This window comes from Oncorhynchus mykiss, chromosome 11, assembly GCF_057628025.1.
Source record: "Oncorhynchus mykiss isolate SJ-2025 chromosome 11, ASM5762802v1, whole genome shotgun sequence".
Classification (NCBI taxonomy): Eukaryota; Metazoa; Chordata; class Actinopteri; order Salmoniformes; family Salmonidae; genus Oncorhynchus; species Oncorhynchus mykiss.
In genome coordinates, this window is record NC_143032.1 from 57,332,908 (window position 1) to 57,349,167 (window position 16,260).

At 42.3% G+C, this 16,260-nt stretch overlaps 1 protein-coding gene across 1 annotated transcript; it reads right to left on the reverse strand.

Moving 5' to 3' along the window:
* Positions 1 to 3,277: 3,277 nt before the first annotated feature.
* LOC110535985 (leucine-rich repeat transmembrane neuronal protein 4) lies at positions 3,278 to 7,380 on the reverse strand. The gene has a single exon (XM_090189146.1). It carries the CDS (start codon positions 4,927 to 4,929, stop codon positions 3,319 to 3,321), a length of 1,611 nt encoding a protein of 536 aa, XP_090045272.1. The 5' UTR covers positions 4,930 to 7,380; the 3' UTR covers positions 3,278 to 3,318.
* Between the last annotated feature and the right edge of the window lie 8,880 nt (positions 7,381 to 16,260).

A 16,260-nucleotide genomic window follows, 5' to 3' on the forward strand; every position in this document is an offset into this window, starting at 1 on the left:
CAATACTGTTTTGATGATAAGTGATGTGATTTTTGATTGTATTTGCATTGATGTCAGAGTGGTTAAGGGACAATAGAGCCATGAGGACCTGATGTAGGAACAATATATGGCCCTGACTACCAGGCCATTAGGACATGATGGAGGAACAATAGAGCCCTGAGTACCAGGCCATTAAGACATGATGGAGGGACAATAGAGCCCTGAGTACCAGGCCTTTAGGACCTGATGGAGGGAAAATAAAGCCCTGAGTACCAGGCCATTAGAACCTGATGGAGGGACAATAGAGCCCTGAGTACCAGGCCATTAGAAACTGATGGAAGGACAATAGAGCCCTGAGTACCAGGCCATTAGAACCTGATGGAAGGACAATAGAGCCCTGAGTACCAGGCCATTAGTGACCTGACTATCATTAGTGATTTGGGTACTACCAAAGCATGTACCAGGCCATTAGTGAGTACCAGGCCATTAGTGACCTGACTATCATTAGCGATTTGGGTACTAGCAAAGCATGACCAGACTTCACTGCAGTCATGACTTATGACTGCGGGTGTGGCGGTAACACGGTCACCGCAACAGCCCTACTCTGGATCCAGTAGGGTATGACATTGATTAATCAGTTGTAAAAAAAAGTTATATTTGGGCTAGGATAGGACCAGAGTTTTTCTAATCAGGTCATATGGTTTTAAAAAACTCCTGGAAATACTCCTGGCCCTGGGGAGGATGAAAACCCTGTCAAACTGCAGTAACCTAGTAATTATACTAACAGGTGGGTTTTCTATACACAGACACAGAGACAACAACTACGATTGGGCAAAAGAACTCACAGGGTTGAGCTTGCTTTATGCAGGTTTGCATCATTTAGGCCAGGGATGGGCAACTTTGATGGGGGTAGGGTCCACAAAAAAATGTGAGCCCATCACGAGGGGCCACATTTACCAGTAGAAATACTTATTTCCTTTATATTTTCTTTTTTTATAAAGGAAATCGTACTTTCTCATCTTCTGGTTGCTAGAGTTCAATTAGTTTTGATATTTACGGAAGTGACCCAGTCGTTCGTTCTTTATGTTCCATTGCAATGCTCACCGGCAACGTTCTTATCCTTCGCTAGCTAACCATCTAGCTACGGCTAACCCAGTAACAGTCACATTTTTAATGCTTTCGCATCAATATTTTTTATTAAACTAAATCAAAAGTGGTGGGGCACTGCACGCCTTTTAATTACCAGACTGATTACTGCTGTAGTGAAACAGAATCAGAGGGAGTCAGAGGGAAAGGTGCAGACTCAAGTGGCAATCCCTGGGCAACGCATGCCCTGTTGATAACAATCTACCAGTCTGTTAAAAGCCAACAAGCAGCAGGACAGGAAAAGACTGATACATGGCATCAGAGAAATAAAGGGCAAAGGTAAAAGTGCCTAATTAAGAATGGGCAAATGATTTAGTCTTCTGTCCGACTTCCTCTCTCAATCCCTTAGCGTCTACACTCTTAGAAAAAGGGGTTCTTCAGCTGTCCCCACAGGAGAACTATTTTTGGTTCCAGGTAGAATCATTTTGGGTTCCATGTAGAACCCTCTGTGGAAAGGGTGCTACGTGGAACCCAAAATGGATCTAGTTGGAACCAAAAAGGTTTCTTCAAAAGGGGGTCAGCCGAAGAACCCTTTTAGGTTCTAGATATATCACCCTTTTTTCTAAGAGTGTAGCTGTGGTCCCGACAAATGGTTATGTAAAAAGAAAAGCAACTTTGCAGCATGCATTTCCATCTTCAGTAGTCCAAATATGTATGCCATGGCTTTAGTTTTGATAAGCATTATTGCACGGTATACTGTAATAGTGTCGCTGTAAAGGCACATGAGCAAAATAGACTGGGTTAATCTGATTAGATGCATTGTAATTCAGGGGGCCAGAGGGACATAATATCACATAGTTTACATTATTGCTATGCTCAATTTGTAAGGCTTCACAGTAAGTGATTTGCTGGGGCTCCCTATGTCAGAAAAAAAAAATCTGGTGGTGCAATTTAATAAATCAATGAACTGATGACAATAAATCTGATGACTCTTTTATCAAATGAGGCTTTGAGAGACATCATAGGAAATACAGATGTTTGGCTACAATAGTGGTAATATGTAGAAGGGTAGAAGTAGTATTGGGAATACATTTGAAGTCCATGAACCTTCTTTCCACTTTACATCTCCTCACTAACCTTCCCTCCCCTCCCCCTCTACCTCTACAGTATACATTCCTCTATGACTCAGTTCTAAATCACTCAGTGTAGCTCACTACACATTGGATACAACGCACACTGACGGCCTCTTGCTTAGTCTCAGATCTCCAATGAAGACTTCCAATTTACTGTAATAAAATCAAGGTCCATCTTACTGTAAGAAAACAGCCTGACTGCCATCTTACAACATCAAGGGCCTCTGTGATGGCTTACGGCCTGGCTTTGCTCCTCTTTGTCTAGAACCAGAAACATCTAGTGACAGATGCATAGCGAGAGACCAAGGGAGAGAGACAGGGCCAGGTTTGAGATGGCAATGTAGATAGAACATATCTTAAAAGAAACAGACTGTTTTGCACTGAGGATCTTATGTACTTGATATTGCAATACCTTAAACTGAGTTTTATTTTCATGTAATGCCCCAGCCATTACACCCGAGAGGTGTTAAAGATATAGCCTCTGTCTATTTATCATTACATTTTAAGTCCATTAATCGATTTATCACTATCAAGAAAGTAAGAGAGAGAGTCCAAATAAGACAATAGTGACATTCAGTTCACACTATCACATACAAATTAGAAAAGCACAGTGGGAGAATACCAACATTCTTTGAATGCAATGTATAAAAACAAACAATGGAGTCACCAATCAAGTGAATCAAGTATTTACCACAAACAAAGCCGTTGGCAAGGTAGCAAATACACACATGATAGGAAAATAATCACTGCATAGTGACTTGATCTGGCACGTCTCACTTTTTTGATGAAGTCATTCTATTTTGCCTATAGTGCACTGTAAGACAAGAATTCAAATGGGAGTGCAAGAAAACTTGAACTTGAGCTTCACTCTCTAACTCTCAATCAATTCATGATGCTTATTTTTTTAACAGAGAGGTAAACTGTACTTTAAATGGCCTGGGTTTATCTGAACCCCCCTGGCATGCAGACTCAAATCACCGTGCACTGACTCATATTTCCTATCCAACAAACAGACACAGAAAGAGGATTAAAAAAATCAAACATTTTTTTATCCCCAAAATCACTGAGAAATTTACCTCTCGTGCCTCGCAGTGGAAATGGATTTTAGGAGGGTGACGCATCATACCTCACATTCTCTGGATCCTGAGATTGTGTATGTGTAGGGTCCAGTCCCATTAACGAGCACCTCCATAGTTTCAGAGTTTGCAGGTTTGTAGTCCACATAATACTCTTGCAGAGGCAAGCTGAGGGTGCGTTCTGTTTCCTGCACCTTTTTCTGCTGCATTTTGACCATGGAGCGCTCCTGGAGTTGCTTAATGCTGCTGGGATAGCGCTTCCAGGACACATAAATAACCAGGAGAATTATAGTCACCGACAGGAAAAGTGCCACACAGCCAGCAATAATCTTATGGAAGGATACAAACTCAAAATCCTGCTCTGGGGTGGTAGGGGAAGCCCCAGAAGGGGAGGGGATGGCCGTACCACTGCGGGTCAACTCCTCATCAACCCTGGACAAAGTGGGAAGGGGCAGGAGCTCAGACTGAGATGGGGTGTTGAGGGAGGCTGTGGTTGAGACAAAAGGGGTGGTGGGAGTGACCTTACAGATACTAAATGTTTCTACTGCATCGATCACTTTTTCTCCCTGGGCCTCCTTAGGCCCAGCACAAATCATAGTGGTCTCCTTGTTCCCCTTGAAGTTTCTCAGCCAGGCCACTAAGGGGCAGATGCTGGGGCTACAGTACCACACATTACCAGCTAGGCTGATGGTGGTCAGGGAGATCCAGGCATCCACTGTCTCCTGGGACATGTTGCTAAGCTTGTTGGAGTCCAAGTTCAGGGTCTGTAGGTTGGGGAGACATTGATACGTACTGGAATCCACTATTTGCAGTTCGTTTCCAGAAAGGTCCAGCTTTTGCAAGGACGTCCATGTCCAGGTTAGACCCTGACTTATTGACTTAATTCGGTTCCATTGCAAATAGAGTGCCCGCAGGTTGGTGAGGCGGGGAAAGTGAGAGAAGTTGATCTTGGAGAACTGGTTGTGTTCCAAATGAAGTTCGATCAGCTTAAGAAGCCCAGCAAAGGCATTTCGAGTGAGGCTTCGCAATCGATTATAGCCAAGATCGAGAAACTCCAAATTCCGCAAATCCTGAAAAACCCGCATTGGGACAGTTTTCAGAGAATTGGACCGCAAGTGGAGACTAAGTAACTTCCGCAAGCCCAGAAATTGACTGGGCTGGAGGGCTTGCAGCTTGTTGTAAGAGAGGTCAAGATTGCGTAAGTTAGGGACAGTATGGAAAGTGTTGTTTTGTAGCTGTGTGATCTTGTTAGAGCTGAGGATCAACTCTTTCAGCCTCCGTACCCCATGAAAGGCTTGGCTGTCCACTGAGTTAATGTAGTTGTGGTCGAGATAAAGCCAAACAAGCTGACTGAGGCCTGAGAACTGACTAGCGCTGAGATTCACTAAGCTGTTGTAGCGCAAAGAGAGGCCCTGGCATCCCACAGACACATTGTTTGGCACGTCCCGAAAGGCATTGGATTCACAGTATACTATTTTCCCATCACATCTACAGCTTTGAGGACAGGGGCGCTCACGAACACTGATTGGAGACGCTAGCAGCCAGCCCTGCATCAACAATGGGATCATGAGCCATCTATCTCGCATCAGGGATCCTGCAGAAATGGGGGTGGGGGGTGGGTGGGGGGTGGAGATAGGGACACTCAAAAAGTGCATACATTTATGTCAGTAAGCATAATGTAATTCAAAATGAGAGCATGCTGAGAATAAACATTTTGACACTGTGAATTAAGTGGGAGGGGAAATATTATCTACAATACATGTTCAGCAATATTTGCTTAAACCAGCCTTCTCAACTTTTTTAGGGGACCAGCAAGCTGTGGTCCTTCCTGCTTGGAGAATCACTTACATTCAAACTAGCACATAAGATAAATCAGTGTCATCCCAGATGTTTTGACACAAACTGAGGTGCCTGTCCACGGTCAGAGGTTGAGAAACACTAATCTGAATTAAAGTACCATACCTATGGGTTGTTTAGGGAAATAGTGGAGAGTGATTGTGGTATTGTATGGTAAAAACATCTAACCTAAATGCAAGAGCTGCATGCTGCAAGAGATCAGCTGCGAGTGTGCTTTTTTACATGAATTAGAAATTACATCCATCAACATTGAATTCCTGTGGGTGATATTGAGAGTAATGTGAGGTAAAATGAAAGGTGAGTAGTTCAAGAGGGATAGCAACTATAAAGGAATCATGCTCTATAATTATTTTCAATAAACTATTATGATTAAGACAATGGCCAAGCAGGAATATCTGTAAATTCAAAGATAATTGATGGGGATCTGTAATTTCAAAGAATCTATTAGCCAAGCCTCAAGCCACAAATTTATTGGGACATAAAACCTGTTGTAAAAGTGGTGACCTTCAGTTTCACATACCATAATACTTTCATTTAAGTAATTGGACGTTTTATGTAATACTATATCATGGGACAATAGGACAGCTCAGTTGTGTATAAATGCAAATAACAAACTGAGACAGAAGAAGACCAAAGAAGAGGCTAGGCAACGTTTCTGGTTAGTAATTAAACAGAATCAAAGCAATTCAAATCAGCCCCTGATTCCTTTGACTTATTTATTAATTTCGGTCTCTATGTAATGCATTGCATTTTGCTAATGAGAACAGTGTCAACACGGCATCCCATGAAGGCAGATTGAACACTGATGAGACCAAAAACATAGGAAACCTGTTGATCAAAGTGAAGACTATTTATTTATATCAAAGCTGTATTATGACTACTTACCATAGCTTGCCCTCCTAAGAAAATGAAATTGCGGTTACAAACTCGAGAAAACCCTTAAAGTTATCAAAGCTATAACTTAATAGCAAGACGTTTCAGATGCAGAAATCCTGTCTGCCTGGTAGGCTAATTTCATAAAGGCCACTATCCTAGCCTACAACGGCGGCACATTCGCATTAGCATACGGCAGATTGATAATAGTGTTCCCTTCATGAGGGTCTGCATGGCATATTATGCCTCTAGGAATTTTCCTGTATTTTGTTCTGGAATTATAGGACTTTCAATTATATTCCAATAGCATAGGAAATACATAACACATGGGTTGTCACAATAGCCTAATGTAATCAATGTCGTGATTCGTTTGTCTTTGAGCAGTTGCCTTGCCTTCCATGAGAGCAATGTAGTTGGGCAAATGGAACACATTTGTATGATGTTCAACATACCCATCATGTTTTCGTGGTGTCGGCTCCTTTTCATAGGTTAGAGCCCTCTGATGCTTGATTCCAAAGCCCGCATGTCGCGCGCAGTCCTCACTTGGTTGGACAAATAGCCTAACCAACACAGCTGAACTAGCCCACTCAACGAAGCCAATGCAGCTACTTTGCTCCTTGGCCAAACGGACTGCACTGCAGAGCTACTGCTTTGCTTCAAAGTCTTGTAAGTATGGAGTAGCCGTATATCTCCTTATTTCAGTTGCATACCACGACTCAAAGTATATAAGCAAAGAAAAAGCACTGTAGTCTATTCAACAGATGACGACGGAAAAACCCATTGACCGCATATAGTCTAACATGAAAAAATACACTTTAAAAATAAGTTTATATATTTTATCTGCGGTTTGAATCTAGAACAAGCAACACAATACGCGGATATTCCCAGTGTAAGCGTGTATTCCAGTCAGCAAGCGCCAGTGTATGCGTGAGATTCAACCAAGCGGATTACTGGTTTTTGCCGTGTTTCGCCTTTCTCGCTCTCTAGTCTAGTCGCAACTGGTCCTGATGAGAGAAAATGACTATTCGAGTGCTGGCAAATGCTCGTGCGCTCAGACTGCAAGACAATGATATTCAGGATGCCCTCTCCCGGTCATATCGCGTGCCTCAGTAGTGTTGCCATCGAATGGATGGATAGGCCTACACAAACGAAATTAATTGAACATTTTTGTATGTTTTTGCACAATTAACTATACGCTACTTCTTAGGGATGTAGGCTTAACGATTCACCGACAGGCTTGCGCATCCGTCCGGGTTTCAAATGTTTAACATCGGCAGAGTGCGTTGGGGACACCAAACCAATCCAAATGTAGCATGCATCGTCAGAAAATGATTGAAACGTTACGAATTGCCAGTTCACGATTTCCTTTGTTGCTCAAATTCCTTTATTTTTACCTTCCGAAAATACCTCTCATATTTTGAGACAACTGCGTCCTCCTCTCCTTCAGTGTAAAACTAAGCATGTCATTATGTTGACAATCATTGATGTACAAGTCATTTTGTATTCCGAACAACCCCAGGAAATATCTGTAGCCAAGTCAAACTGCGCGCAGTGCCAACGAGCACTGACCAATGAGAGGTAGGCCTATTTCTAAACTGGCACATCTGAACCCAAGGCCCCAACCACAAGGGGACCCTCTTTGATTTTGTTAGCCACTCTCACGCAGATATAATTTTAACATTACATAAATTATGGCAAAATGTGTAGAATTTCAACTACACCCAATGGGAAAAATCTTTAGAATTGAATCCTCGGAGTGGGCCACAGTGTCTCCTGACCCCTCCTGTCTCAGCCTCCAGTATTTATGCTGCAGTAGTTTATGTGTCGGGGGGCTAGGGTCAGTTTGTTATATCTGGAGTACTTCTCCTGTCCTATTCGGTGTCCTGTGTGAATCTAAGTGTGCGTTCTCTAATTCTCTCCTTCTCTCTTTCTCTCTCTCGGAGGACCTGAGCCCTAGGACCATGCCCCAGGACTACCTGACATGATGACTCCTTGCTGTCCCCAGTCCACCTGGCTGTGCTGCTGCTCCAGTTTCAACTGTTCTGCCTTATTATTATTCGACCATGCTGATCATTTATGAACATTTGAACATCTTGGCCATGTTCTGTTATAATCTCCACCCGGCACAGCCAGAAGAGGACTGGCCATCCCACATATGCTCTCTCTAATTCTCTCTTTCTTTCTCTCTCTCGGAGGACCTGAGCCCTAGGACCATGCCCCAGGAATACCTGACATGATGACTCCTTGCTGTCCCCAGTCCACCTGACTGTGCTGCTGCTCCAGTTTCAACTATTCTGCCTTATTATTATTCGACCATGCTGGTCATTTATGAACATTTGAACATCTTGACCATGTTTTGTTATAATCTCCACCCGGCACAGCCAGAAGAGGACTGGCCACCCCACATAGCCTGGTTCCTCTCTAGGTTTCTTCCTAGGTTTTGGCCTTTCTAGGGAGTTTTTCCTAGCCACCGTGCTTCTTCACCTGCATTGCTTGCTGTTTGGGGTTTTAGGCTGGGTTTCTGTACAGCACTTTGAGATATCAGCTGATGTACGAAGGGCTATATAAAATAAATTTGATTGAATTAAACTGCAATTTTATCTCTCCAACCCCATGGGAAAATTAGTTTAGTAAAATGCCGCTGGAGGGAAAAGGTGCCATTTTTACCAGTTGTGCAATCATTTTAAATTTTTTTGCACTGATCATAACTTTATTTGTACATAACTCAAAAGAGCTTCTGGACATCAGAACAGCTACCTCAATTTGGAGGAGGACTTCTACTTCAATGAGTCAGAGGTGAAAGACATATTGATTATACCGGACCAGGCCCAAATCCCTGACACTCGAAGAAAGAAGGAGATGGCGCTATAGAGGCCAGCGTGAGGGATAACTGTCGAGACTACATCGGAGAGTGGATTAACAGCCTCTACCCTCCATTCTGGTGAACGGGCAATCATTGGAGAATAAACTGGATGAGTGCCATTCGAGACTATCCTATCAACGATTACAATAGGTGTAGACCTACAGCGAAATGCTTACTTACAAGCCCTTAAGCAACAATGCCATTTTAAGAAGATGAAAAAAAGTGTAAAAACAAATAAGAGTCAGTGTGCGGGGGTAGGGGTTAGTCGAGGTAATTGAGGTAGTATGAACATGTAGGTAGAGGTAAAGTGACTATGCATGAATAAAAAACAGAGAGTAGCAGCAGTGTAAAAATGGGGGTGGGGGGGACAATGCAAATAGTCTGTGTAGCCATTTGATCAGCTGTTCAGGAGTCTTATGGCTTAGGGGTAGAAGCTGTTAAGAAGCCTTTTGGATCTCCCTGCTACCGCTTGCCGTGCGGTAGTAGAGAGAACAGTCTATGGCTAGGGTGGCTGGAGTATTTGGAGATTTTTTAGGATTTCCTCTGACACCACCTGGTATAGAGGTCCTGGATGGCAAGAAGCTTGGTCACAGTGATGTACTGGGCCATACGCACTATCCTTTGTAGTGCCTTGCGGTCAGAGGCAGAGCAGTTGCCATACCAGGCAGTGATGCGACCAGTCTGGATGCTCTATATGGAGCAGCTGTATAACTTTTTTGAGGATCTGAGGACCCATGCCAAATCTTTTCAGTCTCATGAGGGGGAATAGTCATTTTTGTGCCCTCTTCACGACTGTCTTGGTGTGTTTGGACCATGATAGTTTGTTGGTGATGTGGACACCAAGAAACTTGAAGCTCTCAACCTGCTCCACTACAGCCCCTTCAATGAGAATGTCAGTGTGCTCAGTCCTCCTTTTCCTGTAGTCCGCAAACATCTCCTTTGTCTTGATCACATTGAGGGAGAGGTTGCTATCCTGGCCCCACACTGCAAGGTCTCTGACCTCCTCCCTATAGGCTGTCTCATCGTTGTTGGTGATCAGGCCTACCACTGTTGTGTCAATGGCAAACTTAATGATGGTGTTGGAGTCGTGCTTGGCCATGCAGTCATAGGTGAACAGGGAGTACATGAGGGGACTGAGCATGCACCCCTGAGGGGCCCCCTTGTTGAGGATCAGTGTGGCAGATGTGTTGTTACCTACCCTTACCACCTGGGTGCTGCCTGTCAGGAAGTCCAGGATCCAGTTGCAGAGGGAGTGCAATAGAGATTGCGTCATCTGTGGATCTGTTAGGGCGGTATGCAAATTGGAGTGGGTCTAGGGTTTCTGGGATAATGGTGTTGACGTGAGCCATGACCAGCCTTTCAAAGCACTTCATGGCTACAGACGTGAGTGCTACGGGTCGGTAGTCATTTAGGCAGGTTACCTTGGTGTTGTTGGACACAGGGACAATTGTGGTCTGCTTGAAACATGTTGGTATTACAGACTCAGGGACAGGTTGAAAATGTCAGTGAAGACACTTGCCAGTTGGTTAACACATGCACGGAGTACACGTCCTGGTAATCCATCTGGCCCTGAGGCCTTGTGAATGTTAACTTGTTTAAAGGTCTTACTCACATCGGAATGATGCTCTTGTGCATGCTTCAGTGCTGCTTGCCTTGAAGCGAGCAGAGAAGTTATTTAGTTCGTCTGGTAGGCTCGTATCACTGAGCAGCTCGTGGCTGTGCTTCCCTTTGTAGTCCGTAATAGTTTGCAAGACCTGCCACCTCCGACGAGCATCGGAGCCGGTGTAGTACGATTCAATCTTAGTCCTGTATTGACGCTTTGCCTGTTTGATGGTTCGTCTGAGGGCATAGCGGAATTTCTTATAAGCGTCCAGGTTAGAGTCCCGCTCCTTGAAAGCTGCAGCTCTACCCTTTAGCTCAGCGCGAATGTTGCTTGTAATCCATGGCTTCTGCTTGGAGTATGTACGTATGGTCACAATGGGGACGACATCATCGATGCACTTATTAATGAAGCCAGTGACTGATGTGGTGTACTCCTCAATGCCATCGGAGTAACCCCGAAACATATTCCAGTCTGTGCTAGCAAAACTGTCCTCATGATAAACTGTAGATCATACTATTTACCTAGAGAGTTTTCATCTATATTTTTCATAGCTGTCTATTTACCACCACAAACCAATGCTGGCACTAAGCCCGCACTCAACGAGCTGTATAGGGCCATAAGCAAACAAGAAAATGCTTACCCAGAGTTGACTCCCCTAGTGGCTGGTGACTATAATGCAGGAAAACTAAAATCTGTTTTACCTATTTTTTTTACCAGCATGTCACCAGTGCAACTAGAGATGATTAAACTCTAGATCAACTTTACTCCACACACAGAGACATATACAAAGCTCCCCCTCGCCCTCAATTTGACAAATCTGACCATAACTCTATCCTTCTGATTCCTGCTTACAAGCAAAAACTCAAACAGGAAGTATCATGTTTAACATTATCATTGAGTCCATGCAACTTACTTCGTGACTTGTTCAGGACATTTTTACTCCTGAACTTAATTAGGCTTGCCATACAAAGGGGTTGAACACTTATTGACTCAAGACATTTCAGCTTTTAATTTTTTATTAATTTGTAAACATTTTGAAAAACATAATTCCTTTTCAGCATTATTGGGTATTGTGTGTATGCCAGTGAGAAAAACTTAAACATTTAATCTATTTAGAGTTCAGGCTGTAACACCACAAAATGTGGATTAAGTCAAGGGGTGTGGATACGTTCTGAAGCCACTGTACATCATTTACACACACAAGTCAGCTCTGGGTGGGGAACGACCAATGGGTGGGTATCCCTGTGGCTCTTGCTTTTATTTCACATCCATGGGCTTATTAACACTAAAGATAACAATTACATTATTAATACTACCTTTTAAAAAAAAAAAACAATGGCAATGGTAGCTATTCTCTTCTGGAATTGAAAGGCCTAAATGATCCTATTAAAAGTTCCAGCTGTCTTAATATCCCAGCAAGAAACCATATTGATATAGCAATGCTCCAAGAAACACACCTGCTCCAAAATAACTCACATAAAACAGAGAACCATTTGTACAAACTGGGCGCTGTTTCATCAACCCCAAACAAAACTAAAGGCGTAATCATAATGATGTTGGGTAAAGGCTAAGACCAAGAAGGCCGAATCACTTCCCTTAAGTGTATCCACTTAATCCCTTCAATAATGTGTATGGTCCAAATTCATATGATTCCAGGTTTTTTGATTGTCTGAAGAGAATATTGTTAGAATGAACTAAATTCCATCTGGTTATTGGGACAGATATCTATGCCATTTTAGACATGCATAATGACCAATTACAATGCTGTTGATAACCCCCGGAGTCTATGGGATGCCACCAAATGTTTTATAAAAAATAGGTCAGGGGTTATCTTTGTATGCATATATTTGATTGTTTCTGTACCTGTAACCCCCCCTCTGAAAAAGAAAAATGACCAAACGAAATGAAAAGTTGATCAACCCAACAACAACAAAAACATGTGACACCAATCAAGCCAATTCAGCCATTAGGCAACACAGCCCAATCGAAGGATAACATTGGTCCTGTTCCTCTACTTAGACTTTGTATGCATCAACCAATGGTTGCATGCCACATTATTGACTGTGCCGTTGTGCACAAGATTGTGATGTACTGTACTTACTTTTTACCCCTTTTTCGTGATATCCCATTGGTAGTTACAGTCTTGGCCCATTGCTGTAACTCCCTTACGGACTCGGAAGAGGCAAAGCTTGAGAGCCATGCGTCCTCCAAAACACGACCCTGCCAAGCCGCACTGCTTCTTGACAAACTGCTTGCTTAACCCGGAAACCAGCCGCACTAATGTGTCGGAGGAAACACTGTACAGCTGGCGACCGAAGTCAGCATGCATGCGCCCGGCCCGCCACAAGAAGTCGCTAGAGTGCGATGGGACAAGGACATCCCGGCCGGCCAAACCCTCCCCTAACCCAGATGACGCTGGGCCAATTGTGTGCAGCCTCATAGGTCTCCTGGTCGCGGGCGGCTGCGACAGCCTGGGATCGAATCCGGGTCTGTAATGATGCCTCAAGCATTGTGATGCAGTGCCTTAGACCACTGCGCCACTCGGGAGGCCAAAACTTGAATGCAGAAAATATAGGTTGTGTTCCTCTGCTTAGACGTTGCTGACGCATTCCAGATCTTACAACGCCTGGATGGGTATTTCACTTATCAGCTAACCACATAATATGTTATAGCAATCTGGTGCCCGACGGCACAGTCGATGACATGGCACACAACCATTGGTTGATGCATGCAGGGGATCAAAACCATATACAGGGGAACTGATGACCCAGGATAGATGACACATTGGAGGAATTACCATGAATTGGTGAGGGACGGAGAGGAATGGAGTTCCATCACAATATAATGTCCAAATCCAAATTGTACACTTGTAGTATTCAACCATATTTTGAACATCATAATACTTATTTACACAATATACATATTGGAGACAAATAACCAACACATTTTAGTTCATTTTGTTTCTTTTGGAAACCAGGGTTTTAAAAAGTCTAATTCAGCTCATGTAATCACATCTCATTCTGGGATTGGAGCCCAGAGCAAATGGAAGATTTATACCCGGACAATTAGAAATTAAAACATTGCAATTAGTCATGCTACCAGTGTATGAGTTGGTGCTAAGAATAGAGCAAATGTAAAATCTTTACAATATTTTTCCTCTGATATGAAAACATGCCTTAAAGGAACAATATCAAGACATATTGTAAGAGTGAATATGAACAACAGTATTCAGACAGAATAGACAGAAGACTAGAGAGTAGAAACAGTATAGTATGATGTTCCTCCCACAAAATATTTTCAAAATCTTTAACAATGAATCCGAGAGATAACTGGCCTGCCTGTCATGTCTGAAAATTGTTGTTGTAATTCAACAACATTTCACTGTGATGAGGAGATAGAATGTCAAGTCATTCTTTCTTCCTTCCTTTCACATCCCTGTAACAATTTCACTCAGCAATTTAGAGCACTGGGTTTCTTTTGTAAAAAAATATTTATCTGAAAATAAATTGTCTGGGATTCTTATTTCAGAGATTCAGATATTTTCTGCTCTAATCTTTTTCAGCAAAGTATTACAGTAAGCTGCTGTTGTGTATTTATTATCCCATGTAAAGCCAAATACACACAAAGTTTCAATTACCTCCCTAGTGTAGCCTACGTGTTCCCATTTATGTTGCAAAAAAATTCTTACATGACCCATTTTCCACTCAAGGCTATTTCTGCGAGCATGTGATTTGGCAGTTAAGAGGATGCAAGGCATGCAGAATGATCAAAGTTATATTTGTGTATTTCCCAAAACAAGTGTTATTTCTAAGTGTGTATTGGGAGGAGTAACTTGTGTGTTATTCTTTAGGCACTGGAATTTACATTTCTAAATATGACAATAATTATAAGAAAACACATTTTTGGGTTATCTATTTGTGTGCATCATTATTACATATTGTCTCAAGAGTAGGGTTGCAAAACTACTGGTAATCTTCAGTCCTTTTTGTAATTTACAGAAAATCTATGGCAATCTATTGTAAATTTGGTAATTTATACCTGAATAACTTTTTAAAAAATGGTGTATTCATATATAGTATAATTTTTGTATGTATCTGAGTCAATATTATCCACAGGTTTATAGTAGATAACCCATATGGTTCAACAGAAAATAGCCTTGTTAATGAAAAATGCATCTAAATCCACATTGGCATTATTTTCAATGAACTCTGCAACTCTTCCAACTAATGACTTTTTCACAACTGCCACTAGTTTTATGCCAACATATTTACAATAAATGCATATTGACATAGTTAAATAAGAGTGCCAAAAATAATATAAAGGATATTTCATGCTGAAACCCTCACAAACATCAATGGTACACACTAAATGGGTGGTTTATATTTATTATGTTTTACAACTTAGCCATTCTGTTTTTTATTTTTAAAAATCATCTTATTTAATTATTTCAGACATTTTACATGTGATAAGGCCACACAGAGAGCCCGAGATAGTTACAGACACCTGTGATAATCTGAAGTACCCAAAAGGACCACTAAGAGAGATAAGATAACTCCCAAAGTGACATGCCTAATCAAATACATTTGATCAACATACAATACCACCTGCTCGTTTCTGGGTCAATAGTCCCCAAATGTAATGATGAATGTACTTTTATTCCACATGTAACTTACTCCTCAGTCACAAGTTCACAACAAACATTTCTAAAGGCAACAAGGCCTTTTTTGTTTCCCAAAGCGACCGTGCATGCATGCTCACCTCACTATGCGACCAGCACTGCCTCCAAATTGTCTCCCATGAAACTTTAATGACTGTCTGTGACTGAGCCTGAATAATTGAACAAGGGAAAGACCTTTCCTGGATAATGAATCCCACTGTAACACATTATGTAAATATAGAAATAAGAATACAATTAGGTAAAACAAAGAAACATTGGAAAAAGTAGTGGTGGGCTGCAGGAGAGTGGATAAAACTGACACTGGCTTACTATAATTACAATGAGGGCTACTCGGACTTGTGCTCAGGGAATGTCTGGTTCAGGCTTGTAATTACCTTAAAGGTCTCCCTTATTCTATTCCATGTTCATACCAAGGTCTGTCCTTGTTCTCACTAATTGTGTTCCATCTTCTTCTTGTACTGCATAACATGAGAAACAAACTGTAGAAAACTGTCACTTCTGCTCAAATGTCAGCAGGCTCGCAGTCTCATGGCTCATTCAAAGCCAGTCAGTCATTAGGTGATAGACCTGTACTAGATAAGTATGAAGGGCTCAGACACTGGAACCGGTCTCTGAGTACAAATTAAGCCATGCATTCCAGTATCTCTAAATCTGTCATCTTTACTTCCCTTCCATCTGGGACACTGTGATCAAATTACCTTTGATGTGTTACAGCACTCTCTACAAGTTATTTACCTTGGTAGCAGTCCTCTTTCTGAAGGCTCATACATACTCTTCGGTCCCCACAACCGAGAGAGCAACGGGAAGAACGTCATTACGGACTTTGTGTACCACTGTGTGCAGCACTTGGAGAAAAACAATCTCTCCAAGTTAACCTTCCTTCATTTAAATGTGAAGCCATGCAGAGGAAGTGACCAAACGAATGTGGCCTTGGGGCAGCTGAGACCCGAGTCTAAGTAGACCAATTCAGGCCCCCTGTTTACCTGCACAAATAGTTTAGCCTAATTCAGTGTTTCATTCTGGCATGTAGCTTAAGGAGTAGTTCAGGATGTTTGAACTTGTTAGATGGTTCCTTGCCCTGAAAGTACGCAGTCTGTGCCAAAATAACTGAA